Source organism: Dryobates pubescens, chromosome 7 (assembly GCF_014839835.1).
Source record: "Dryobates pubescens isolate bDryPub1 chromosome 7, bDryPub1.pri, whole genome shotgun sequence".
Lineage (NCBI taxonomy): Eukaryota > Metazoa > Chordata > Aves > Piciformes > Picidae > Dryobates > Dryobates pubescens.
In genome coordinates this window covers 43,050,366-43,078,364 of record NC_071618.1, presented here as the reverse complement: position 1 = coordinate 43,078,364, position 27,999 = coordinate 43,050,366, and the positions used below count along the sequence as shown (strand labels likewise).

The window sequence follows — 27,999 nt, the reverse complement described above, 5'->3', positions numbered from 1 at the left end:
ACCCAAGTACAAATCCATATGGAGGATGAATCTCCTCCTTCTCAAGGAGTCAGTGTCAAGGTCAGTGTTGGCATTTGTTTTGTACTGCTCTACTCAAAAGGAAGAATTTTGGTTCCATTCATCAGTAGTTCAGTACATGCTAGCAGCTTTCAAGGTGAGCAGAAAACCACAGCTATAGGTAGCAAAAAGATACCAGGAAAAATACATGTGGCTTACACAATCCATAAACTATTAGGAGAATGATGTACTCATTTCAATTAGGGTGAATTGCTCCTTTGGCTTAGAAGGCTCATTTAATTTGAAGTTCTAAAGTTGCATGTTCCAGCTTCGTGGTTTCAACAAAATGGAATAGAATTGAATTGAATTAACCAGGTTGGAAAAGACCTCTGAGATCATCGAGGCCAACCTATCACCCAACACCATCTAATCAACTAAACCATGGCACCAAGTGCCTCATCCAGTCTCTTCCTAAACACCTCCAGTGATGGTGACTCCACCACCTCCCTGGGCAGCACATTCCAATGGCCAATCTCTCTTTCTGGGAAGAACTTCTTCCTAACATCCAGCCTAAACCTCCCCTGGCACAGCTTGAGACTGTGTCCTCTTGTTCTGGTGCTGGTTGCCTGGGAGAAGAGACCAACCCCCACCTGGCTACAACCTCCCTTCAGGTAGTTCCAGAGAAGGGCAGTGAGGCTGGTGAGAGGCCTTGAGCACAAGCCCTATGAGGAGAGGCTGAGGGAACTGGGGTTGTTTAGCCTGGAGAAGAGGAGGCTCAGGGGAGACCTTCTTGCTGTCTACAGCTCCCTGAAGGGAGGGTGTAGCCAGGAGGCGACTGGTCTCTTCTCCCAAGCAATCACCAGTGGAACAAGAGCACACAGTCTCAAGCTGTGCCAGGGGAAGTTTAGGCTGGAGGTGAGGAGAACGTTCTTCACAGAGAGAGTTGCTAGCCATTGGAATGTGCTGCCCAGGGAGGTGGTGGAGTCACCATCCCTGGAAGTGTTCAAGAGGGGATTGGATGTGGCACTTGGTGCCATGGTTTAGTCAGTCCTGAGGTGTTGGGTGACAGGTTGGACTTGATGATCTCTGAGGTCTTTTCCAACCTTATTGATTCTATGATTCTATGTTTTATGAATATAGTGAAACTACAACCTCACCATCTAACCTCTCCCTGCACACAGATCCTTTCTTTCTGGCTCACAGTATATTCCATTCATTTATTTGAATGGCTTCCCTTCAGTATGGTTCTAGAATGAAAATCCTGGTTAGTGACTGAAAAAGGGGATGGAAGTTTCTCTTCAGTGTTCCTTTTTACTGTGCAAACTATACATCTCTTTCTCTGTCTAGGTATTTTGTTAACCTCTTTTTCTTATAATATCAGGTCTTGGAGGCATCATTATTGTCAGCCCTGAAGATGCTGGATGTTGGAAAGTGGCCAATTTTTTCCCTCTGCTCCCAAGAAGAGCTGAAGTTAATTCGTCAAGCCTGCGTATTTGGCAGTGCCGGTAATGAAGTGCTGTATGCAACTGAAAATGATGAGGTAGTTATCCAAGAGTCTGTGTGACCATGACATATTTAGTCACCTATCTATCAAGCTGTTCTGAAAGCCAGGGCTATCACAATGTGACAAAACTGCATGCAGAAATTCCTGATTGCTTTGCTGCCAAAACATTTTCGCTTTGAATTAATAGCTTCTTACCACAATCATCAGGAAATTTGCAGATGACACCAAGCTGGGGGCAGGAGTTGGTCTGCTGGAGGGTAGAGAGGCTCTGCACAGGGACCTCAACAGGCTGGACAGATGGGCAGAGTCCAAGGGCAGGAGATTGAACACATCCAAGTGCCAGGTGCTGCACATTGGCCACAACAACCCCATGCAGAGCTACAGGCTGGGGTCAGAGTGGCTGGAGAGGAGCCAGGTAGAGAGGGACCTGGGGGTGCTGGCTGATGGTAGACTGAATATGAGCCTGCAGTGTGCCCAGGCAGCCAAGAAGGCCAGTGGCATCCTGGCCTGCATCAGGAACAGTGTGGCCAGCAGGAGCAGGGAGGTCATTCTGCCCCTGGACTCAGCACTGGTCAGGCCACACCTTGAGTCCTGTGTCCAGTTCTGGGCCCCTCAGCTTAGGAAGGAGGTTGACTTGCTGGAACGAGTCCAGAGAAGGGCAACAAAGTTGGTGAGGGGTTTGCAGCACAGCCCTGTGAGGAGAGGCTGAGGGAGCTGGGGTTGCTTAGCCTGGAGAAGAGGAGAATCAGGGGTGACCTTATTACTGTCTGTAACTACCTGAAGGGGGGTTGTAGTCAGCCAGAGGTTGGTCTCTTCTCCCAGGCAACTAGTACCAGAACAAGAGGACACAGTCTCAGGCTGTGCCAGGGGAGGTTTAGGCTGGAGGTTAGGAGGAAGTTTTACACAGAGTGATTGGCCATTGGAATGGGCTGCCTGAGGAGGTGGTGGAGTCACCATCACTGGAGGTGTTCAGGAGGAGACTTGATAGGGTGCTTGGTTGCATGGTTTAGTTGATTATGTGGTGTTGGATGATAGGCTGGGTGTGATGATCTTGAAGGTCTCTTCCAACCTGGTTTATCCTATTCTATTCTATTCTATTCTATTCTATTCTATTCTATTCTATTCTATTCTACTCTACTCTACTCTACTCTATTCTACTCTATTCTACTCTATTCTATTCTATCAGAGGATGAAAACAAGGTGGGGTCAGACATTCTTGAAGGTGCATAGTGGCAGGATGAGATGCAGTGAATGCAAGCTGGAAGATGAAAGGTTCTGATTCAGTGTTAGGGGAAAAAACCATCCATGAAAGTGGTTAGATCCTGGAGGGATTGTGAGATCTTTTTTCCTCAAGGATGTTCATGACTTGGCTGGACATGGCCTTGAGTGAACTGATCTGTTTAGACCTGTGTTGAGCTGGGGGTTGGACTAGTTCACAGGATCACAGGATGTTAGGGGTTGGAAGGGACCTCTGGAGATCATCTAGTCCAAGCCCCCTGCCAGAGCAGGACCGTAGAATCCAGCATGGGTCACACAGGAACACATCCAGATGGGTCTTGGAAGTCTCCAGTATCACTGTATCACCAAGGTTGGAAGAGACCTCAAAGATCATCAATTCCAACCTGTCACCACAGACCTCATGACTAGACCATGACACCAAGTGCCACCAATCCCCTCTTGAACACTTCCAGGGACAGTGACTCCACCAGCTCCCTGGGCAGCACATTCCAATGACGAATGACTCTCTCAGTGAAGAACTTTCTCCTCACCTCCAGCCTAAACTTCCCCTGGTGCAGCTTGAGACTGTGTCCTCTTCTTCTGGTAGAGAGCTTCTCCAGAGAAGTTGACCTGTGGAAGATGTGCTCCTTTCCCATTATGATTCTGTGGTTCTTTTACAACAGGTTTTTGTGCTTGGCATGAACTGCAGTGGGTGCTTGGGAACGGGTGACATGCAAAGCACTATTGAACCAAGGAGGCTGGACTCCCTGTGTGGCAAAAAGATAGCCTGTCTGAGTTATGGAAGTGGCCCTCATGTTGTTCTTGCTACTGAAGGTAAAGTATGATCTGAGTATTGGTTTTGCAGGTACTCCTCTTTTAACTAGTCTAGCAGGTGTGAAAGGTCTGTGCCAGTGTCATAAGCATTCCAGGCTGTCAAGTCCAACATATTTGTACTGCTGAATATGATGTGTCAGCTAGCTCTCTTCTTAGCTAGTTCTCTTCCAAAGTTTGTCAAGCTCTGTGTTGATCTTGTTACTACATGTGGAAGGGTTTTTTTTGCTTTGCAGTTAAATGTGGATCTTCTGATGGGTTTTTTAAATCAGTGGCTGCATTATGCCCACGTATTTTTGTGCCAACAAAAGAGTCTTTTTGAGCAGTCTAGATCAAATAGCTGAAGGTAGGTAAGGGCAGTTGTGCTGCCAATGTGTGACTGTTGCTTATGTTCAATTCCATTCCACCATTTTGTGCAGACTTCAAGGCAGACCATTTTGGATGCTTTTTGTGTATATGTATCATAGTATCATAGAATCAGTCAGGGTTGGATGGGACCACAAGGATCATCCAGTTCCAACCCCCCTGCCATGGGCAGGGACACCCCACACTAGATCAGGCTGCCCACAGCCTCATCCAACCTGGTATTAAATACCTCCAGTGATGGTGCCCAACCACCTCCCTGGACAACCCATTCCAGGGCTTCACCACTCTCCTGGGGAAGAACTTCCTCCTCACCTCCAGCCTCAATCTCCCCACCTCCAGCTTCATTCCATTCCCCCTAGTCCATTCCACCTGAGATCCTGAGAAGTCCCTCCCCAGCCTTCTTGTAGGCCCCTTTCAGATGTGCCTGTGTTCTTCTGAGATTAAAAAACCCCAAAGTTTGTACTTTTGTGTTGTGTATGCATTGGAAAAAGAGATTTTAAACTAGCTTCTTGCATTTTTATTACAGAAGGAGAAGTGTATACCTGGGGTCATAATGCCTATAGTCAGCTGGGCAATGGCACAACAAATCACGGCTTCATTCCCTGTCAAGTCTCTACTAACTTGGTGAACAAGAAAGTCATTGAAGTTGCCTGTGGCTCTCATCATTCTATGGTGTTAACATCTGATGGAGAGGTGAGAATAGCTGGACTAAATCTTTGCCTCTGAATGAAATTCACCCGTGTGAGAAACATGAAAGCATTTTGCACCTAGAGCATTAAACTTTGCTTCTTGCTGTCCTCACAGGGCTGATGCAACATGAATGTTTGATAGAAATCCAAAGCCTGTTAGGCTCCAGCTGCTTTGAAATGCATGCAGAGTATTGATTTTGTGCCACATCTGCTTGTAAAAGCAAGCTATAATTTCTTTGCAGAGGGCAGCCAGAACTTTCTTATGCTATACTCTAAAGGCTCAGTGCCATTAAAGCTGACATTAATATGAATCATGTTCATATAGGAGTTCTACCCAGCAAAGTAAGAAGTGTTCTGTCATGTACTTTGAGGTGCTCTTTGTGTCTAGTTAGCTATTCTGCTTTGACCTCTGGAAAGTTAGAGACAACAGCTGCAGTAATGCTGCAAGATGGAATGGGATGGAATGGGATGGAACAGAATGGAATAGAATAGAAAAGAATAGAATAGAATTGAATTGAATTGAACTGAATTGAACTGAATTGAACTGAATTGAATTGAATTGAATTGAATTGAATTGAATTGAATTGAATTGAATTGAATTAACCAGGTTGGAAAAGACCTCTGAGATCATCCAGTCCAACCTATTACCCAACACCATCTAATCCACTAAATCATGGCACCAAGTGCCTATTCCACTCTCTTCCTAAACACCTCCAGTGATGGTGACTCCACCACCTCCCTGGGCAGCACATTCCAATGGCCAATCTCTCTTTCTCCTTAAGAATTTCTTCCTAACAGCCAGCCTAAACTTCCTCTGGCACAGCTTGAGACTGTGTCCTCTTTTCCTGGTGCTGGTTGCCCGGGAGAAGAGACCAACCCCCACCTGGCTACAACCTCCCTTCAGGTAGTTGTAGAGAGCAAGAAGGTCTCCCCTGAGCCTCCTCTTCTCCAGGCTAAGCAACCCCAGCTCCCTCAGCCTCTCCTCACAGGGCTGTGCTCCAGACCCCTCCCCAGCTTTGTTGCCCTTCTCTGGACACCTTCCAGCAACTCAACATCTTTCCTAACCTGAGGCGCCCAGAGCTGGACACAGTTCCACATTGCCTCCCACCTTTGATTGGAAGAACATTTAAGAATGGAACACATAAAATCTTGTGAGTGGCATGTATCTGACAGACACAATTGCATTGCAAACCCATATATTTTGCTAGATTTCTAAAGGAGTGCTTGAAATCAAAAGGGGATTTTTGTGTTTGGGGTGGGTTTTTTTTGATGCATATAACTTTTTTTTTTCTCTCTTGAATATGTACTTTCAGCTGTATGTTCTGTAGCCTTCTTTCATGGCAGTTCTCTTACCACAGGTGTACACATGGGGGTATAACAACTCAGGCCAAGTTGGATCTGGCTCAACAGCTAACCAGTCAATTCCTCGAAGAGTGACTAGCTGCCTCCAAAACAAAATAGTAGTTAATATAGCTTGTGGACAGATGTGCTCTATGGCTGTGGTGGAGAATGGAGAGGTAAGAAACTTGAAGTGATTTTTTTTTTCTACTGAATTTGATGTAATACCAAGGGATGTAGATCATTTCAGTAAGGAGCTACTGCAGTGAAGAGAAGTAAACCTTTCCAAACTCCCTCAGATCTGTTTAGTTATACTGCTGGTACAAGCCTTGGTCATAAATTGTTCTGCAGAGCCTGCTGTACTTAAGCACATCTTTCTGTTCTGTGGTTTCCTCTGGAGAAAGGAGACAGAGTGAAACAGGAAAAATTGTTCACTACCATTTAGCTTATGGCTTTTGTCATTTATTGGATTCCTCACAAGATTTAGCAGCTCCTGCTTCGTGTCAGCCGTTGAAGCTGGCTTTGAGTCGAAGGAATTCAAGGATCACATTGCAAATGTACTTGAAAGGGCAGTGTAGAGGTAAAAATAGCAGTATGAAGGTTGGGAGGTTTGGATGTTTTAATGATTTGGGGCATTAAATCATACCAAAGCTATATATGTATATTTAGCACTTCATGTTAGTTTCATTTTCTCATGTGTGAAAATAGAATAGAATAGAATAGGATAGGATGGAAGAGGAGGGCAGGGGAGAGAGAAGAGAAGAGAAGAGAAGAGAAGAGAAGAGAAGAGAAGAGAAGAGAAGAGAAGAGAAGAGAAGAGAAGAGAAGAGAAGAGAAGAGAAGAGAAGAGAAGAGAAGAGAAGAGAAGAGAAGAGAGGAAGGGGAAGGGAAGGGAAGAGGAAGGGAAGGGAAGAAGAGGAAGGGGAAGGGAAGGGAAGAGAAGAGAAGAGGAAGAGAAGAGAAGAGAGAAGAGAAGAGAAAAGAGAAGAGAAGAGAAGAGGAATAGAATAGAATAGAATGGAATAACCAAGATTAGTCTTGATCTTGGGTGTTGATTACACTTTACCAAATAGCTGGACTGCCATCAGTGTAACTGATTACTTCTTATGGCTGATATCTAAAGTAGCTGCAGAGCTGATACTGAAAGTCTTCAACTGGTTTTTATTCCAAACCAGAGGACAGTCTCAGGAAAATGACACTTTCTGCCAGAAAACACTGGTTGTGTAACATGGAAAAGAATTAGAGCTCTGAATACAACTCATTACATTTACTCAGGGAAGTTATGGAGTTTATAAATCTTGTAAAACAAACTCATTTAAGTAAACAGTTTTAGAATCTCAGAATCAGTAAGGTTGGAAAAGACCTCTGAAATCATCAAGTCCAACCAAGACTGTATCACTGATCTACTGATTTTTTTTAGGGCTGGTAGAATATTCCCACAACGATGGAAGTGTTGTTTAATACATTATCCCACTGCTTCCTTCACAGAAAAAATACATCATTGTCTATACTAGAATCTCAAGAGTGTGAGAATAATCAGTGAGTGCTGTTGTGATTGTGATGTCCTGATATGCACACTTTATCTGAAGAGAGAACAGAGAGAATTGAAGTACATACTTGTTTTACTGCAGTACCCCTGCAAAGATACAAAGAGGTTGCAGTGTTCCTTTTGGTTTAGTGCTTAGGATAGGATAGGAATGGAATGGAATAGGATGGAATGGAATGGAATGGAATGGAACGGAACAGAATAGAATGGAACGGAACGGAACGGAACAGAACAGAACAGAACAGAACAGAACAGAATAGAATAGAATAGAATAGAATAGAATAGAATAGAATGGGATGGGATGGGATGGGATGGAATAGAATAGGATGGAATGGAATAGAATGGGATGGAATGGAATGGAATAGAATAGGAATAGGAATAGGAATAGGAATAGGAATAGGAATAGGAATAGGAATAGGAATAGGAATAGGAATAGAATTAACCAGGTTGGAAAAGGCCTTTGAGATCATCAAGTCCAACTTATCACCCAACACCATCTAATCAACTAAACCATGGCACCAAGCACCCCATCCAGTCTCTTCCTAAACACCTCCAGGGATGGTGACTCCGCCACCTCCCTGGGCAGCACATTCCCATGGCCAATCTCTCTCTCTGTGAAGAACTTTCTCCTCATCTCCAGCCTAAACCTCCCCTGGCACAGCTTGAGACTGTGTCCTCTTGTTCTGGTGCTGGTTGCCTGGGAGAAGAGACCAACCCCCACCTGGCTGCAGCCTCCCTTCAGGTAGTTGTAGACAGCAATAAGGTCTCTCCTGATGAGCTGAAGATGTTGAACAGCCTACATCCTGTCTCACTCCGTTGCTCCGAACATTTCGGTTTGGCCCCTCCGTAGCTGTTGAGCGTTGGCAGCAGAACATATGCCACTGAAATTAGCAGAGCTCAGAGTCTTCCTGTTTTAATTAGGTTGAGCATAAAGCTGTTGCCAGCCCACTCAAACTGCTGTGCATGGCTTCCTGCTTCATGCTTGCTTTGGCATGTTCTCTGAAAAAACAGAGGAGTTCTGCAAGAGCAATTGGCTCGTTGACAAGGGGAAGGATGCATGCTGAATTTGCTCTGGGCTGGCAAACAGCCCTAGCAGTCACTTACTTTCTACTCTTGTATATATTACAATATGTATATTTATATATAAATATATTTTAATATAAATGTATTTATGCATTTTTATCAATACAAATATATACAGGAAGAGTGTGGGCAGCAGGAGCAGGGAGGTCATTCTGCCCCTGGACACTGCACTGCTTAGGCCACACCTTGAGTACTGTGTCCAGTTCTGGGCTCCTCAGGTTAGGAAGGAGGTTGACTTGCTGGAACGAGTCCAGAGAAGGGCAATGAAGTTGGTGAGGGTTCTGAAGCACAGCCCTGTGAGGAGAGGCTGAGGGAGCTGGGGTTGCTTAGCCTGGAGAAGAGGAGGCTCAGGGGAGACCTTCTTGCTGTCTACAACTCCCTGAAGGGAGGTTGTAGCCAGGTGGGGGTTGGTCTCTTCTCCCAGGCAACCAGCACCAGAACAAGAGGACACAGTCTCAGGCTTCACCAGGGGAGGTTTAGGCTGGAGGTTAGGAGGAAGTTTTACACAGAGAGAGTGATTGCCCATTGGGATGTGCTGCCCAGGGAGGTGGTGGAGTCACCATCACTGAGGTGTTCAAGAGGGGATTGGATGTGGCACTTGGTGCCATGGTTTAGTTAGTCCTGAGGTGTTGGGTGATAGGTTGGACTTGATGATCTCTGAGGTCTTTTCCTACCTTATTGATTCTGTGCTTCTATGATATATGTCTGTATGTATCTGTGTGTGCCTCTGCGTGAATCTGCGTGTAAAGCATGTTGGGGGACAAGAAGCACTCAAGAAAATGATTATTGTAACTCTGAATTTGGTTGTATTGCTTTAAAAAACAAAAAGAGAAAAAGTAAGTAGTAGCAAACAGTGCAAATCCCTGCCTCTGTTTTTAAGGTCTATGTCTGGGGTTACAATGGCAATGGGCAGCTTGGACTGGGCAGCAGCGGCAACCAGCCCACACCCTGCCGAATAGCAGCGCTGCAAGGCATCCGTGTGCAGCGGGTATGTGTGTGATGCTCTGTCTCTGACTCTCTGTGTACAGCTGAAAATGTGCTGAGGCATGTTCCACCTTTACAGAAGACTCTCCTGTCTCTCTTTGTTTCAAGTGCCATGTGTCAGAATGAAACCAAAAAACACAGGGGACCTGTCGGCCGCCCAGGAACTGTGATTCCGTGGAGTTCAGTGGGAATCCTGCCACTGGCTTCACCGAGGGCAGGATTGTGCTTAGAGGACTTAGGGCATTAAAAATGTTTGGTCTTTTCTTTCCTGTGAAATGTAATTGACAATAAAAAAGTCCATTGTTGTTTTAGTAAATAAGGAAGTCTTCACAGGCGACTCAGTTCTCCATTGACCCTTGTCAGCTGTTTTGGTGAAACGCTGCAGTTTAGCCTTTTGTCTTTCTGGCAGGCTGGATAATATTGCTCTCAGAATTGCACCCCAGCCACAGTGACTAAGTGATGTTTAAAGACTGAGCAAATCCCAGGCACAAATCCAGGCTGGGCAGGGACTGGCTGGAAAGCAGCCCTGAGGAGAGAGACTTGGGGGTGCTGGGGGAGGAGAAGCTCACCAGGAGCTCTCAGTGTGCACTTGCAGCCCGGAAAGCCAACCAGAGCCTGGGCTGCAGCAAGAGAAGTGTGGCCAGCAGGGCAAGGGAGGGGATTCTCCCCCTCTGCTCAGCTCTGCTGAGACCCCACCTGGAGTCCTGCCTCCAGTTCTGGAGCCCATAGAACAGAACAGAACAGAATAAAATAGAATTAGAATAGAGTAGAATAGAATAGAACAGAATAGAATAGAACAGAATAGAATAAACCGGGTTGGAAGAGACCTTCAAGATCATCATGTCCAACCTATCATCCAACACCACCCAACCAACTAAACCAAGCACCCTATCAAGTCTCCTTCTGAACACCTCCAGTGATGGTGACTCCACCACCTCCCCAGGCAGCCCATTCCAATGGGCAATCACTCTCTCTGTGTAAAACTTCCTCCTAACCTCCAGCCTAAACCTCCCCTGGCACAGCCTGAGACTGTGTCCTCTTGTTCTGGTACCGGCTGCCTGGGAGAAGAGAGCAACCTCTGCCTGTCTACAACCTCCCTTCAGGGAGTTGTAGAGAGCAATAAGGTCACCCCTGAGCCTCCTCTTCTCCAGGCTAAGCTACCCCAGCTCCCTCAGCCTCTCCTCACAGGGCTGTGCTCCAAGCCCCTCACCAACTTCGTTGCCCTTCTCTGGACACCTTCCAACAAGTCAACCTCCTTCCTAAACTGAGGAGCCCAGAACTGGACACAGTACTGGACACAGCACTCTATTACAAGAGGGATATGGAGGTGCTGGAAGGTGTTCCTGAAAAACTCCCAGCACTTGCTAGCTCCTTTCTCCTGCATGGAAGCTTCCTTTCTCCTTGGTATTCATTCTCCTGTTCAGAGAGCGTGAGTGCTCCAGCAAGAATGACACAGATCCTATTTCTGTCCACTTCATTTGTTTGATGCCAGTTAATACCACGTTGTAGACCTCTGAGTGGTAAAGAACTTAAGGATTTCTTCCATTTCACACACATCATGTGCTCATGTACTTTGCAGGTTGTGTCAAGATACCTGAGGTAGTGTTAACAAAGTGAATTGGTTATTGAGGTTATTGCTAGCCATCTACCTACAGCATTAAGTCATGCAGAGCTGACAGTTTTGCTGCTGTGTATCTGTGTGTGCAGCATGTGCTGCATGTATAGATTGTAAAGGGGGTATTCAAGCAACCTGATGTGGGGAGCCTGAGGAAGCAGCTCAGCAGAGCTGAGCAGGTTTCTACAAGATGGCATGAGCTGCCTCAGTTGGGTGCTGCCATCAAGACGAAGAGTTTCATCTCTTCCCTCTCATTCTTGGCTGGCTGCTTCTGTTGGTGACCTTGTGGGGCTTCTGGTGGTCCTCAGGCCCGGCTGTGGAGAGTTCCATTCCAGTGATGTAAGTTATGGGAGGGTTCAGGAAGCCCTAGGACTGGCACAAGGAGGGGGCAGTTTTGCAGCCAGGGTGGAGAGGAGCAGTTAGGGAGACCTCAGCTGGAGGAGCTGCCTGTAGAACAAAGTCAGTGCAATACAGATCTGCCTTCTTGAGCATTTTCCCTGCATGCTACTTGTATTTAGCATATAGCTTCCCTTCTTTCTCAGCTTCCAGCTGTTCTGCTGTGCTCCCAAGATTAGAATTACATAGCATCATAGAATTACATAGAATAAACCAGGTTGGGAGAGACCTTCAAGTTCATCGCATCCAACCCATCAACCAATCCAACACCACCCAAACAACTAACCCATGGCACCAAGCACCCCATCAAGTCTCCTCCTGAACACCTTCAATGATGGTGACTCCACCACCTCCCCAAGCAGCCCATTCCAATGGGCAATCACTCTCTCTGTATAGAACTTCCTCCTAACATCCAGCCTAAACCTCCCCTGGTGCAGCCTCAGACTGAGTCCTCTTGTTCTGGTGCTGGCTGCCTGGGAGAAGAGACCAACCTCTGCCTGGCTACAACCTCCCTTCAGGTAGTTGTAGAGAGCAATAAGGTCACCCCTGAGCCTCCTCTTCTCCAGGCTAAGCAACCCCAGCTCCCTCAGCCTCTCCTCACAGGGCTGTGTTCCAAACCCCTCCCCAGCTTTGTTGCCCTTCTCTGGACTCGTTCCAGCAAGTCAACCTCCTTCCTAAACTGAGGGGCCCAGAACTGGACACAGGACTCAAGGTGTGGCCTAACCAGTGCAGTGTACAGGGGCAGAATGACTTCCCTGCTCCTGCTGGCCACACTGTGCCTGATGCAGGCTAGGATGCCATTGGCCCTCCTGGCTGCCTGGGCACACTGCAGGCTCATGTTCAGCCTACCATCAACCAGCACCCCCAGGTCCCTCTCTGCCTGGCTGCTCTCAGCCACTCTGACCCCAGCCTCAAGCTCTGCATGGTGTTGCTGTGGCTATGTGCAGAGCCTGGCACTTGGATTATTTGACAAGATTCCTCCTTGCCTGACATTTTTGTCCCTCCAAGTCACCTCATGTCCTTGGCTTCCATTTGTGATGAGCTTACCTCTTTGGCTTTTGGGTTTTTAGTGTAACCTGTGTATATTTGTATTAACTTACACCAAACCAAGGGGGTTTTAATTGTTGTTTTGTTCCTTCTAGGTTGCCTGTGGCTATGCACACACACTAGTGCTGACTGATGAAGGCCAGGTGTATGCCTGGGGAGCCAATTCATATGGCCAATTAGGTACTGGGAATAAAAGTAACCAGTCTTACCCTACAACAGTTATTGTGGATAAGGACAGGTAATACTTATGGTCATGCAGTCAGACATTAGTTGGCATACTCTCAGAAAAGCTTCAGAAAAATGATGGCATTTTCAATCTGTAATTTGGAAGAGGTAGCCTGTAATCTTTTTCAGTGAACAGAAGCTTCACTGGGAGTTCTTGAATCTCCCCCATAACCATCCTTGTGAAAGAGGAACCAAGCATTCTGATCCTGAATGTGCTATTTTCTGCTTCAGTTCACACTGTACTTTACAGGCCTTAATTGCAGTTTTTCCTCAGTGCTGTAGTTTCATTGTGTAAAGTCAGTGCTTTGTTGTCTCTGAATATATATCTTAATGTGCTGCTTCTGACAAGAAGGACCCACAGAGGAAGGGGAAAGTGGAAATCTGCAATTTGTGTTATTTCTGCTGTTAAATCTAGTTTATAACCCAGGAGAGATCAGGAAGGAAACAGAAAAAAAGAACCAAGATTCCTTCTTGATATTGTTGCCTGAAAGTTAAGCTTAGATTTTTTGCAGCTGAAGTATTTTCCTGTAAGTTCTTGGTAGGTTCCAGGGAAGTTGTCATAGCATCAGCCAGGGTTGGAAGGGACCACAAGGATCATCTAGTTCCAACCCCCCTGCCATGGGCAGGGACACCCCACACTAGATCAGGCTGGCCAGAGCCTCATCCAGCCTGGGCTTAAACACCTCCAGGGATGGGGCCCCAACCACCTCCCTGGACAACCTATTCCAGGGCTTCACCACTCTCATGGGGAAGAACTTCCTCCCCACCTCCAGCTTCATTCCATTCCCTCTAGTCCTATCACTACCTGATCTCCTGAGCAGTCCCTCCCCAGCCTTCTTGTAGCCCCCTTCAGCTACTGGAAGGCCACAATGAGGTCACCTGGGAGCCTTCTCTTCTCCAGACTGAACAGCCCCAACTCCTTCAGTCTGTCCTCACAGGAGAGGTGCTGCAGCCCTCTGCTCATCCTCCTGGCCCTTCTCTGGACCCCTTCCAGCACGTTCTGTTGCTAATGTAAAGCCATCTATGTAAGTGGCCAGAAACTTGAATCTATTCCTTAGCACTGAGGTCTTGATTTTGGCCTCCTGTTGAGAAGAATAATAAGAGGGAGATGTCCCTCTTAAGCTTGCAGTTGTGTGCATTCTTGTAAGGGAGAGGCAACTGCTCTGTGGTAGAAAGACATGACCTATTTTTGAGCTTGGGTATTTCTTTATGTGCATTTAGGCTTTTGATTAAATGGAACTGACTTTTTTTCCTTCCCAGACACTGGCTGCAGTGAGAATGTTGCTCCACTTTAATACCAGTGTTAATGTTGTATGCTGCTTTTCCCTTGTCTTGGCCAGAATACGCCTGCCTGCTGTCAGTGAGACTATTACCTCACTTAGAGCCTGCAAGATTTGCACATGCAGCTTTGAACAAGTTGTTTCCCAGCTCTTTTCCCCAGGCAGCTGGGAGAACAAGTAAACAAGCAATAGCTCAGGCTGCAGAACAGTGGATTGTGCAATGTTGTGCACAGTGGGGGTTTTGAAATCCTAACTTTAGGATTAGTGAGACAGCCTAGCATAGAGAAGACAAAAAAAGCCCCGCTTAGAAAACAGCTTTTGCTGCTCTTTAGTTCTGATTTTGGATTTTCAGAATGAAAGTCCTTTAAAAGAGAAACAGAGAAAGAGAAAGTCCTGAAAGAGCTGGGGCTGTTCAGTCTGGAGAAGAGAAGGCTCCCAGGTGACCTCATTGTGGCCTTCCAGGAGCTGAAGGGGGCTCCAAGAAGGCTGGGGAGGGACTGCTCAGGCTCTCAGGTAGTGCTAGGACTAGGGGGAATGGAATGAAGCTGGAGGTGGGGAGATTGAGGCTGGAGGTGAGGAGGAAGTTCTTCCCCATGAGAGTGATGAAGCCCTGGAATGGGTTGTGCAGGGAGGTGGTTGAGGCCCCATCCCTGGAGGTGTTTAAGCCCAGGCTGGATGAGGCTCTGGCCAGGCTGATCTAGTGTGGGGTGTCCCTGCCCATGGCAGGGGGGTTGGAACTGGCTGATCCTCGTGTTCCCTTCCAACCCTGACTGACACTATGATACTATGAAATGCAAGGAATAACAACTGCATTTTAAAATGATTTTAATTAAAATTCAATTCAAATGTAAAATGTTGCTTTATAACTCTCACCAAGAATCAAACAGGGAGAAAGCTTTTCATTAACTTCCCATTGTAGGCCAAAGTGCAAATTCCTTTCTGGTTTTGTTTTTAATTAAGTATCTCCTCATTATCTTTTCTTGCTATTTCCCAAGTGTCTTCTCTGGAGCTCACTGCAGCCATTCACCTTTCTGCCCAGCACCACCAAGTATCATAGTATCATGTTCAATTCCATTCCACCATTTTGTGCAGACTTCAAGGCAGACCATTTTGGATGCTTTTTGTGTATGTGTATCATAGAATCAGTCAGGGTTGGAAGGGACCACAAGGATCAGCTAGTTTCAACCCCCCTGCCATGGGCAGGGACACCCCACACTACATTAGGCTGGCCAGAGCCTCATCCAGCCTGGGCTTTAAACACTTCCAGGGATGGGTCCCAACCACCTCCCTGGACAACCCATTCCAGGGCTTCACCACTCTCATGGGGAAGAACTTCCTCCTCACCTCCAGCCTCAATCTCCCCACCTCCAGCTTCATTCCATTCCCCCCAGTCCTATCACTACCTGAGATCCTGAGCAGTCCCTCCCCAGCCTTCTTGTAGCCCCCTTCAGATCCTGGAAGGCCACAATGAGGTCACCTGGGAGCCTTCTCTTCTCCAGACTGAACAGCCCCAACTCCTTCAGTCTGTCCTCACAGGAGAGGTGCTCCAGCCCTCTGCTCATCCTGGTGGCCCAAGGACTTGCAGAGAGCTGAAGCTCAGCACGGCTTTCTCTGAGGGAGCCAAGGGGCTCAGTAGTGCATGTGCTGCAGTACACTTACTGCTCTGCTGCACCACTGTCCCTTCACTCCCAAGATGCTGCTTCACTAAGAAACTTCCTGAGTGTACCCTCCTGGAAGACACACTGTCAGCTCCTTGCATTTTGCTGATGAACTCCTTGTTGCGATGAGAAGCGCACGCACGCCGGCCAAGGCCGCCTGCTCAGTCGGGAGAGAGGGGGGAGCAAGCTTCTGCACCGCATTTTCCTCTTGGGAGAGTCACTTTTGTTGTGTTTTGTTTTTCCCCCCTTTGATTGTAAATGCAGGGTTGTGGAGATAGCAGCCTGCCACTCAGCTCACACATCAGCTGCCAAGACCCAGAGCGGCCAGGTGTACATGTGGGGCCAGTGCCGCGGGCAGTCGGTGATCCTGCCCCACCTGACGCACTTCGCCTGCACGGACGACGTGTTCGCTTGCTTCGCTACCCCTGCTGTCATGTGGCGTCTCCTCTCAGTAGGTGAGCTTAAATAGTCTTTCATTTGACATCTACTCACTGCAATCATTAGTGTATAAATGAGTTGGGGGGTGTTTTTTGGTGTATTTTTGAAGTTACTCTACCGTGGCCATGGGTGGAGAAGCTGATTGTGAATTTGGAGGCTTGGTGATGTTCCTTCAGGCCCTTAAGTAGACTGCTAGCAATGGAGAGAGTCCCAGAATCACCAGGGTTGGAAGAGACCTCAAAGATCATCGAGTCCAACCTGTCACCACAGACCTCATGACTAAACCATGGCACCAAGTGCCACATCCAATCCTCCCTTGAACACTTCCAGGGATGGTGACTCCACCACCTCCCTGGGCAGCACATTCCAATGGCGAACGACTCTCTCAGTGAAGAACTTTCTCCTCACCTCCAGCCTAAACTTCCCCTGGCACAGCTTGAGACTGTGTCCTCTTGTTCTGGTGCTGATTGCCTGGGAGAAGAGACCAACCCCCACCTGGCTACAACCTCCTTTCAGGGAGTTGTAGAGAGCAAGAAGGTCTCCCCTGAGCCTCCTCTTCTCCAGGCTAAGCAACCCCAGCTCCCTCAGCCTCTCCTCACAGGGCTGTGCTCCAGACCCCTCCCCAGCCTCATTGCCCTTCTCTGGACATGTTCAAGAGTCTCAACATCCTTCCTAAACTGAGGGGCCCAGAACTGGACATAGGACTCAAGGTGTGGCCTAACCAGTGCTGAGTCAAAGTCCCCTGTTCAGAATTGGCCACTGGCACTTTGAGTCTCATCACAGGTGATAGAATAGACTAGACTAGACTAGACTAGACTAGAATAGAGCAGAGCAGGTTGGAAGAGACCTTCAAGATCATCGTGTCCAACCCATCAACCAATCCAACACCACCTTAACAACTAACCCATGACACCAAGCACCCCATCAAGGCTCCTCCTGAACACCTCCGGTGATGGTGACTCCACCACCTCCCCAGGCAGCCCATTCCAATGGGCAATCACTCTCTCTGTGTAGAACTTCTTTCTAACATCCAACCTAAACCTCCCCTGGTGCAGCCTGAGACTGTGTCCTCTTGTTCTGGTACTGGCTGCCTGGGAGAAGAGACCATCATCCATCTGTCTACAACCTCCCTTCAGGTAGTTGTAGAGGATGATAAGGTCATCCCTGAGCCTCCTCTTCTCCAGGCTAAGCAACCCCAGCTCCCTCAGCCTCTCCTCATAGGGCTTGTGTTCCAAACCCCTCACCAACTTTGTTACCTGCACTTCTGAAGAGACAAGCTGTCAGATCTCAGGTTATTGATTATAGTCTGATTCTGTGCTGTGCCTTTATGCACGCTCCAGGAGCTGAGAGTGACTTGTCTCTTCATCCTGTCCCACCTTGGCAAGTCATCAGGACTGACTCACTGTTGTTTGTCTCCTGATCTGCACGTGGTGAGAATCATCAGGCAGCTGTGTGCTAGGATCTTAGCATCTGCTGGACTAGGTGCCATGGACATCTGCCATGCTTACAGCCCTTCTCTCTCTGTTGTATTCTAGTGCTTCAACACCCAGGCATTCTCATTCATCCCTCAATTTAAGAAGGATATTGACACACTCAAACGTATCCAGAGAAGGGCAGCAAGGCTGGGCAGAGCACAAGCCCTGTGAGGAGAGGCTGAGGGAGCTGGGGTTGCTTAGCCTGCAGAAGAGGAGGCTCAGGGGAGACCTTCTTGCTCTCTACAACTCCCTGAAGGGAGGTTGTAGCCAGGTGGGGGTTGGTCTCTTCTCCCAGGCAACCAGCACAAGAAGACACAATCTCAAGCTGTGCCAAGTGAGGTTTAGGCTGGAGGTGAGGAGAAAGTTCTTCACAGAAAGAGAGATTGGCCATTGGGATGTGCTGCCCAGGGAGGTGGTGGAGTCACCATCCCTGGAGGTGTTCAAAAAGGGATTGGAGGTGGCCCTTGAAGCCATGGTTTAGTTAGTCCTGAGGTGTTGGGTGATGGGTTGGACTCAACATCTTTCCTAAACTGAGGGGCCCAGGACTGGACACAGGACTCAAGGTGTGGCCTAACCACTGCTGAGTCCAGGGGCACAATGACTTCCCTGCTCCTGCTGGCCACACTGTTCCTGATGCAGGCCAGGATGCCATTGGCCTTCTTGGCCACCTGGGCACACTGTTGGCTCACATTCAAGCTACTCTCAACCAGTCCCCCCAGGTCCCTCTGCCTGGCTGCTCTCCAGCCTGTAGCACTGCATGGGGTTGCTGTGGCCAATGTGTAGGAGCCTGGCACTTGGATGTGTTCAATCTCATGGTTTTGTTGTTGTTTTGTTGACCTTTTTGGGCATCTTATAACAACAGCTAATACTTCTCAGTTAGAATAATTTACCCAGTAATGATTGGCAGCATTTGCTGTCAGCTGCAGCATTACACTCCTGAGGCTGTGCCAGATTTGGGTTTTTCTCTGGCCTTATATTGATGAGTTAGAGGAGTGGGGATTTTTGGTTCTTTTAGTAGGGATATTGGCTTGGAGGAGGAAAGTAAGGCCTGAAGAAAGCTGCCTTGTATTTGCTTTTCTGGGTGTTGAGACTTAACACATGGTCTGCTGGGGATTTTTTACTCACCTGCTAGAGATGATGGTATGAAGATATGTTCTGATACTAAGAATGTTAACTGCTGACAGATAACCCAGGAAATTATCATGAGAAATATTTGTGTTTACTTGCAGTTAATTCCTCCTTTTGTTCTAGAGCCTGATGACCATCTGACAGTAGCCCAGTCACTAAAGAAGGAATTTGACAACCCTGAAACTGCAGACCTGAAGTTTCTGGTGGATGGAAAATACATTCATGTTCATAAGGTTCTTCTCAAAATTAGGTAAGGCACAAACTCTACAGCTTCATGTAAACTAACAGTGCAGTGCACTCCCAGAATCAATAAGGTTGCAAAAGACCTTCAAGATCATCGAGTCCAACCTATCACCCAACACCAGATGTTGAGTTGCTGGAAGGTGTCCAGAGAAGGGCAACAAAGCTGGGGAGGGGTTTGGAGCACAGCCCTGTGAGGAGAGGCTGAGGGAGCTGGGGTTGCTTAGCCTGGAGAAGAGGAGGCTCAGGGGAGACCTTCTTGCTGTTTACAGCTCCCTGAAGGGAGGTTGTAGCCAGGTGGGGGTTGGTCTCTTCTCCCAGGCAGCCAGCAGCAGAACAAGAGGACACAGTCTCAAGTTGTGCCAGGGGAGGTTCAGGCTGGATGTTAGGAAGCAGTTCTTCCCAGAAAGAGATTGGCCATTGGAATGTTCTGCCCAGGCAGGTGGTGGAGTCACCATCCCTGGAGGTGTTTAGGAAGAGACTGGATGAGGCTCTTGGTGCCATGGTTCAGTTGTTGGTTTAGATGGTGTTGGGTGATAGGTTGGACTCAATGATCTTGAAGCTCTTTTCCAACCTGGTTAATTCTCTTCTATTTATTATTTATGTTGCTAACAAATTGCTTACTGCAGCTCATCTCTGAAGCTCAACTCTTTACAACCCTTGTCCATGTTCTGCAGGTGTGAACATTTCCGCTCCATACTGACCAACGATGATGAAGTCATCGAAATGAGTGAGTTTTCCTACCCTGTTTACCGAGCTTTCCTGGAGTACCTCTACACAGACAACATCAGGCTCCCTCCTGAAGATGCAATAGGTATTTCATAGCATCATGGTATCATACTATCAGTCAGGGTTGGAAGGGACCACAAGGATCATCTAGCTCCAACCCCCCCTGAAAGAAGCCTGGGTTACAGCATCTGAAAAGTCCCCACACTAACAGAGTGAGGAAAGCAGGGTGTGGTGGTCTGAGCCTTAACTGGAGGTTAATCTAACAAAACATAACCTGGAGTCAGTTGGGAAGTAGGAGAAGTTAGGGTTTTAACACTATATAGAGAGAGCAGTAAGAAGGAGGGTTTACAAGGGTAAGGAATAAGTATGAATAGGAGAAGATACAAAACCAAGCTTGAATAGCCTTGTATCTCCCTTGATGGATGTGGATTTCAGTCCTTTAGAGAAGCCTGGATGCAGCAGGGAGAATAGAATAGAATAGAATAGCATAGCATAGCATAGCATAGCATAGCATAGCATAGCATAGCATAGCATAGCATAGAATTGACCAGGTTGGAAAAAATCTTCAAGATCATGGAGTCCAAGCTATCACCCAACCCCATCTAATCAACTAAACCATGGCACCAAGTGCCTCATCCAGGCTCACTCTTAAACCCCTCCAGTGATGGTGACTGCACCACCTCCCTGGGCAGCAATGGCCAATCCCCTCATCCAGATCATTGATAAAGATATTGAACAGGCTGGGGCCCAGCACTGATCCCTGGGGCACACCACTGGTGCCTGGCTGCCAGCTGGCTGTGGCACCATTCACCACCACTCTCTGGGCTCAGCCTCCAGCCAGTTCCTAACCCAGCTCAGAGAGCTGCTGTCCACGCCAGGGGCTGACAGCTTGGCCAGGAGTTTGCTGTGGGGGACGGTGTCAAGTCGAGTTAGACTACATCCCCAGCCTGCCCCACATCCACCAGGCAGTCACCTGGGCATAGAAGGAGATCAGGTTGGTGAGGCAGGACCTGCCCTTCCTCAATCCATGCTGGCTGGGCCTGATCCCTTGGCCATTCTGTAAGTGCTGTGTGATTGCACTCAAGGTGACCTGTTCCATCATCTTGCCTGGCACTGAGGTCAGGCTGAGAGGCCTGGAATTCCCTGGCTCATCCCCAGCCTGTAGCCCTGCATGGGGGTTGATGCAGTGCAGCAGACAAGAAGACAGAACACTTGCACAGTAATCAAAAAGTCCCTTCTGGATAGGTCTTCTGAGGACCTCTAAAAATGCAGACATCATCCAGGGGGACAATAAATCAAACCAGAAAAGTCTCTGATGAATTCAGCCTGGGAAAAAAAATAGGGTACTTGATACACCTGCAAAGAAATGGCTGCATTTTGCCCCCAGGATAGTGAAAGCTGTGTGACTTTCCCCAGGACTGCTGGATTTGGCCACGTTGTACAGAGAGAACAGACTGAAAAAGCTCTGCCAGCAAACGATCAAGCAAGGCATCTGTGAAGAGAATGCCATTGCTCTCCTCTCTGCTGCTGTCAAATATGAAGCTCAGGTAAGCAGAGAGCTTCCCCTGCAGTTGTTTTCTGGGAAATGGAGCTGTTTAATGTAAACAGAGCTGCATTTAACTGCTGAGGCCATGCTTATTGCCATTTCCCTTTCTGCTTTCCCCAGACCTTGTTTTCCCCTCTGTGAGCCGTAAAAGAACTGTGGCTGCTAGTGTTTTCTTCCTGGTGTTTGGGCTTGCACCTGTGAGTCAGCATTCTTCATCTGCTTCCTGCCTTGTCATCTGGCCCAGCAAAGCCTGCCAATTTCTCCCTGACTTTGGCTTCTCCACCCATGGGTTTCTGCATTGCCTCTTCGTTTCCTGCCTTCTCCACCCGCTCCTTTTGCCTGCTGCTGGCTGGCACAATCATTCTGGCACCACCTTGTGCAGGCAGTGGGAGAATTTATCTGGGATGCCCTTCCCTATTGGCAGTTGTGCTTACACAAAACACTCACTCTTGCTGTGTTATTTACAATGGGTCTTGCTGACAAGCAGCCAACTGCCTATTGTTAGTCCTATCCCCATATCCTGGCAGCTGGTCTGCCCTTGGCTCTGGAATGTTTCACCAGTGCTCAGCCTGTTAGCAGCAGCACTGCAAGAGCTTGGGGTGGCTCTTTTGGGTAAGCAGACAAATACTTTCAGAGATCATAGAACACAGCTATCATGGAATCAATAAGGTTGAAAAAGACCTCAGAGATCATCAAGTCCAACCTGTCACCCAACACCTCAGGACTAACTAAACCATGGCTTCAAGTGCCACATCCAATCCCTTTTTGAACAGCTCCAGGGATGGTGACTCCACCACCTCCCTGGGCAGCACATTCCAAGGGCCAATTACTCTTTCTGGGAAGAACTTTCTCCTCACCTTGAGCCTAAACTTCCCCTGGCACAGCTTGAGACTGTGTCCTCTTCTTCTGGTACCCCAACAGTGGACTGCTAACAGCATTTGGACTTTTTAATTCTATATCTGTCACTACAGCCACGTTTTGATGACAGGGAAAACAAATACAACCCTTTACAACTAACCCCCTGCACAGCCAAAGCAATTTGTGGCACACTTCCAGGTATCACCACTGCCACACCTAACCACATCCATTTTAAGGGAAACTCAGACTGTTCAAAGGTGCTTTCCCTCTCTCCATTTATTAGCACTGTGCTGGCTGTGGAGATAATGGGTTTGTTGTGGAAGTGATGACTTTATTATTCAAGGAGTCTCTGTGTGTGTGTTTTAGACTCAGTAGCCACTGGTATAACTGAGCATGGTCTCAGCTGAGGAGTCCTCATTTTTCTGCTCAAGATTGTTTCACCAGCATAAAATTAGCCTAACCAAACAGATTACCTTTTAGAAGAGCCAAAATATCACAGCATCACCAAGGTTGGAAGAGACCTCAAGGATCATCAAGCCCAGCCTATCACCACAGACCTCATGACTAAACCATGGCACTCAGTGCCACATCCAGTCCCCTATGCAACAATGTGGGGTTTTGAAGCAATAGTTGTTTTGCTTTTGCCTGCCTGTGAGTTGTAGGATGAAATTTGAAGAGGAGGAGGGGCTGGAAATGTAATAGGAGGGGTTGATAAACAGGGCCAGGTACAGGAAGGAAGTAGAAAGAAGGGGTGAAACAAAAACTGAGTGAGAAATCATGCAGCAGCCTGTGCTGTGTGGAGGCAGTGTGGCAGCTGAGGTGAAATTGTGGAGCAGTTGGAAAGAGGCAGCTGGAAGTCAGTGAGTCCTGTAAACTGAAAGAGGAAATACCATCAGGTTAGTAGGTAATGAGATGACCAGATGCCTGTCACAAGGCAGCTGGAACCAGGGTACTGGAAGCATGGAGAGCTGAGGCAAAGAGGAATTGTCCTTGCAATGTGCTGTGGTGGTCCAGCAGACCAGAGAATAGGAATGGAATGGAATGGAATGGAATGGAATGGAATGGAATGGAATGGAATGGAATGGAATGGAATGGAACGGAATGGAATGGAGTAGAACGGAACAGAACAGAACAGAACAGAATAGAATAGAATAGAATAGAATAGAATAGAATAGAATAGAATAGAATAGAATAGAATAGAATAGAATTAACCAGGTTGGAAGAGACCTTCAAGATCATCGTGTCCAACCTATCAACCAATCCAACACCACCTAAACAACTAACCCATGGCACCAAGCACCCCATCAAGTCTCCTCCTGAACACCTCCAGTGATGATGACTCCACCACCTCCCTGGGCAGCACATTCCAATGGCCAATCTCTCTTTCTGTATAGAATTTCTTCCTAACCTCCAGCCTAAACCTCCCCTGGCACAGCCTGAGACTGTGTCCTCTTGTTCTGGTACTGGTTGCCTGGGAGAAGAGACCAACCTCTGCCTGTCTACAACCTCCCTTCAGGGAGTTGTAGAGAGCAATAAGGTCACCCCTGAGTCTCCTCCTCTCCAGGCTAAGCAACCCCAGCTCCCTCAGCCTCTCCTCACAGGGCTGTGCTCCAGACCCCTCCCCAGCTTTGTTGCCCTTCTCTGGACACCTTCCAGCAACTCAACATCTTTCCTAAACTGAGGAGCCCAGAACTGGACACAGTACTCAAGGTGTGGCCTAACCAGTGCAGTGTACAGGGGCACAATGACTTCCCTGCTCCTGCTGGCCACACTGTTCCTGATGCAGGCCAGGTTGCCATTGGCCCTCTTGGCCACCTGGGCACACTGCTGGCTCATGTTCAGCCTACCATCAACCAGTACCCCCAGGTCCCTCCCTACCTGGCTGCTCTCAGCCACTCTGACCCCAGCCTGTAGCTCTGCATGGGGTTGTTGTGGCCAATGTGCAGAACCTGGCACTTGGATGTGTTAAATCTCCTGCCCTTGGCCTCTGCCCATCTGCCCAGCCTGTCGAGGTCCCTCTGCAGAGCCTCTCTACCCTCCAGCAGATCAACTCCTGCCCCCAGCTTGGTGTCATCTGCAAACTTACTGCTGATGGACTCAATGCCCTCATCCAGATCATCAATAAAGATGCTGAAGAGCATGGGGCCCAGCCCTGAAGACTGGACAGGGAGGGAGGCCTCAACAATTTGATTCTGCTAACAGCAGTTTTCATGAGTAGTTTACTCTGGAGTTTCTCCTTTCAACATCTTCAGAGTAGAAGAACCTTCACTCGACCTCTGTCCTTGAGCTGTGTCAGGTGAAGCAGTTAAAGAGTAGTTAAAGATAGCCTGGACAAAGTACTGGTGTTTACAAGGGTTGAAACATAATAAAAGGGATTGGCTGGATGACTAAAGATGTGTTAATTCTCCTCTTCCTTCTGTGATTCAGTGTTCTGTGTCCCCAGTATTCTTTCAAACCAGGTAATATTTTAACAGGACCATCAGTGGATGAATTGCTTCTCCTGCCCCGGGTGCAGCAGGTGGTGTGCCAAGCTCAAGAGTGCATGGCTGCTCTCCTCCCTCCAGCCACAGCTCAGGAAGGGACATAGTGAGACTGCTTCAGAGAAGCACAGCAAAGACTCCTTTATCCAGCACATGGGATAGTCTCTGTGTAAGGAACCATGAAGTAAGCCAGGCTCTGTCAGTGTGCTACATGAATATAGCACAAGTTGGCTTGAGAACCACCTGCACCATCAGCCCCTCAGCAGAAAACTCTCCCAGGAAGGATGCTGAAAGATGCCTGATGTTTGGGGAGTTAGAAAAGAGAACTCATTCAAGCTTTTTGCCATTAAATGTGAGCACTGCAAGTGGCAGATTCTAGTGCTGTGTCACCTGCTGCTGACATAGCACATGGACTGAAGACAGACCTGGCTGCTGCATGCCTCTGTTGGTCAGGCTTCCAAATGCTTCAAACTGTGTTGTCCTCAGAAAATAAAAAAGCCTTGCTCCTAACAGCTGTTGTGAAACCTATTTGTAACACACACTGTGGCAAACTTTAGGTGGATCATCTTCTACACACAGAACTAAAGGCCAGTAGTCCTTGAGATGAGTGAAATTAGTGGCCAGGGTTTTGTGGTATTGCATGGGCCTGGCCACAGACCAGTAGCAGGAAAAGCAGGCACTGGTCTGTTTTGTTTAGTGCCAAAGGTGTGCACATGAGCTGCTGGGTTCTGCACATTGGCCACAACAACCCCAGGCAGAGCTACAGGCTGGGGGCAGAGTGGCTGGAGAGCAGCCAGGCAGAGAGGGACCTGGGGGTGCTGGGTGATGGTAGGCTGAACATGAGCCAGCAGTGTGCCCAGGTGGCCAAGAAGGCCAATGGCATCCTGGCCTGGATCAGGAACAGTGTGGCCAGCAGGAGCAGGGAGGTCATTGTGCCCCTGTACACTGCACTGGTTAGGCCACACCTTGAGTCCTGTGTCCAGATCTGGGCCCCTCAAATTAAGAAGGACATTGAGACACTTGAAGGTGTCCAGAGAAGGGCAACAAAGCTGGGGAGGGGTCTGGAGCACAGCCCTGTGAGGAGAGGCTGAGGGAGCTGGGGTTGCTTAGCCTGCAGAAGAGGAGGCTCAGGGGAGACCTTCTTGCTCTCTGCAACTCCCTGAAGGGAGGTTGTAGCCAGGCAGGGGTTGGTCTCTTCTCCCAGGCAACCAGCACCAGAAAAAGAGGACACGGTCTCAAGCTGTGCCAGGGGAGGTTTAGGCTGGAGGTTAGGAAGAAGTTCACTGTGCAAAGAGAGATTGGCCATGGGAATGTGCTGCCCAGGGAGGTGGTGGAGTCACCATCACTGGAGGTGTTTAAGAAGAGACTGGATGGGGTGCTTGGTGCCATGGTTTAGTTGATGAGATGGTGTTGGCTGATAGGTTGGACTCCATGATCTCTGAGGTCTTTTCCAACCTGGTTAATTATTTTCTATTCTATTCTGTTCTATTCAATGCCACCCAGCTTTGGGCAGCAGCCTTTCAGGGGTCTGCTGAAAGTGAAGCTGTCAGTGCCTTTGCTCTTCTACCTTTTTTTGTTGTTGTTTTTCCCTGCTTTTTAAATGCCTCCCATTCTCCTTCCTCTTTTTGCCTCTCCTTGGGGAGAGGCACAATTTACTTCTGTGCAGTGTTGCTGCCTTGTTTCTTTTTTAAAGGCTATTTTGTGCTGCTTGGCCTCTGGTAAAGCTTTGGTTACCTCTTGACAGGGGGAACAGACTTGAACCATTCAATCTAAGGGAAAGGTTTCAGGGGGGGAAACACACAGCTCTGCTGTTGAGTTTGTATCAAGCCCTGGTTGCAGTGTTCAGGGAGTTAACAAAGCAGGCATGGATGGCAGAGACCTTCTTTTGCTGCATGCCTTGAGGAGTTCATAGCTGATGGATTGTGCTGCCCCTCTAGACTTGACTTGCTGCTGGCTCCAGCCTTGCTTGCTGCAGAAGGTAATTGCTTCTCCTCCAACAGCAAGCTGCTGCATAGGAACCAGCTAAAGGGGCTTGACCCAGTGCACAGAGAGCTGGATTGCCACTGGTGTGGGAAGCTTGAGTGGGCAAAATTTGGTTAGGAGGCTTTAATGCTTTGCACCTGTCCTGAGCTGGATATGTGAACATCCTGTTACAGCAAGACCAGGACAGAACCATTTCTTGCTCTCTAGGAATTGCAGCTCCTAGACAGGGGGACACAATTCCTGGCTTTGCCACAGAAGTATCTTAACATCCAGTCTGTGCTCAGCAGGAGACACCAAAGGTTACAGCAGATTTTGCTTTCCTTTTCAGCAAGAGAAGGGCATCTACAGCTTTTCACAGGACTAAATGCAGGGCAGGGGAAAACAAAGGAGTTACTGATGCTCTAATAATTGTATGTGGGGAGGTTTGCTGCTTTCACTTATTAATAACTATTCCAAGAGGGATCTGGAGGTGCTGGAAGGTGTCCAGAGAAGGGCCAGGAGGATGAGCAGAGGGCTGGAGCAGCTCTCCTGTGAGGACAGACTGAAGGAGCTGGGGCTGTTCAGTCTGGAGAAGAGAAGGCTCCGAGGTGACCTCATTGTGGCCTTCCAGTATCTGAAGGGGGCTCCAAGAAGACTGGGGAGGGACTGCTCAGGATCTCAGGTAGTGATAGGACTAGGGGGAATGGAATGAAGCTGTAGGTGGGGAGATTGAGGCTGGAGGTGAGGAGGAAGTTCTTCCCCATGAGAGTGGTGAAGCCCTGGAATGGGTTGTCCAGGGAGGTGGTTGGGGCCCCATCCCTGGAGGTGTTTAAGCCCAGGCTGGATGAGGCTCTGGGCAGCCTGATGTAGTGTGGGGTGCCCCTGCCCATGGCAGGGGGGTTGGAACTGGCTGATCCTTGTGCTCCCTTCCAACCCTGCCCGTTGCTACGATACTATGAACTTTGCTAATGAGCTCAGTCAATGTGATGGAGTCACTTGAGTTGGCTACTCCTGTTTGCCACAGAGGGGCTTTGCTGAATACTTTGCATGGAGACATTTGTGACCCAGTCAAACTGCTCAGGAAAGGGGCTGGGAAATACTTGAGCAGCTTGGTGCGTGCTCTGCTAACGACATGGCAAACCTGAGCCAGAAGGGTAACAACTTTGCTTTCAGCCATTCATACTGCCTCCCTTTGTTCCTAGGACTTGGAAGACTTTTGCTTCAGGTTTTGCATAAACCACTTGACTGTTGTGACACAAACTCAAGGCTTTGCAGAAATGGACCACGACCTCCTGAAGAACTTCATCAGCAAGGCGAGCCGAGTGGGAGCGTTCCGAAACTGAGGGCTGACTGCCCCCCACCCCAC

The 27,999-nt window shown here is 48.2% G+C and overlaps 1 protein-coding gene across 1 annotated transcript; it reads left to right on the top strand.

The window, feature by feature from the left end:
- RCBTB2 (RCC1 and BTB domain containing protein 2) lies at positions 1 to 27,982 on the top strand. Its single transcript, XM_009906267.2, has 12 exons — positions 1 to 60; positions 1,379 to 1,537; positions 3,403 to 3,553; positions 4,443 to 4,609; positions 5,964 to 6,122; positions 9,453 to 9,560; positions 12,710 to 12,852; positions 16,042 to 16,232; positions 18,942 to 19,068; positions 19,736 to 19,872; positions 21,204 to 21,334; positions 27,836 to 27,982. The coding sequence occupies exons 1-12, from the start codon at positions 19 to 21 to the stop codon at positions 27,974 to 27,976; spliced, it is 1,656 nt and encodes a 551-aa protein (XP_009904569.1). The 5' UTR covers positions 1 to 18; the 3' UTR covers positions 27,977 to 27,982.
- Positions 27,983 to 27,999: the final 17 nt, after the last annotated feature.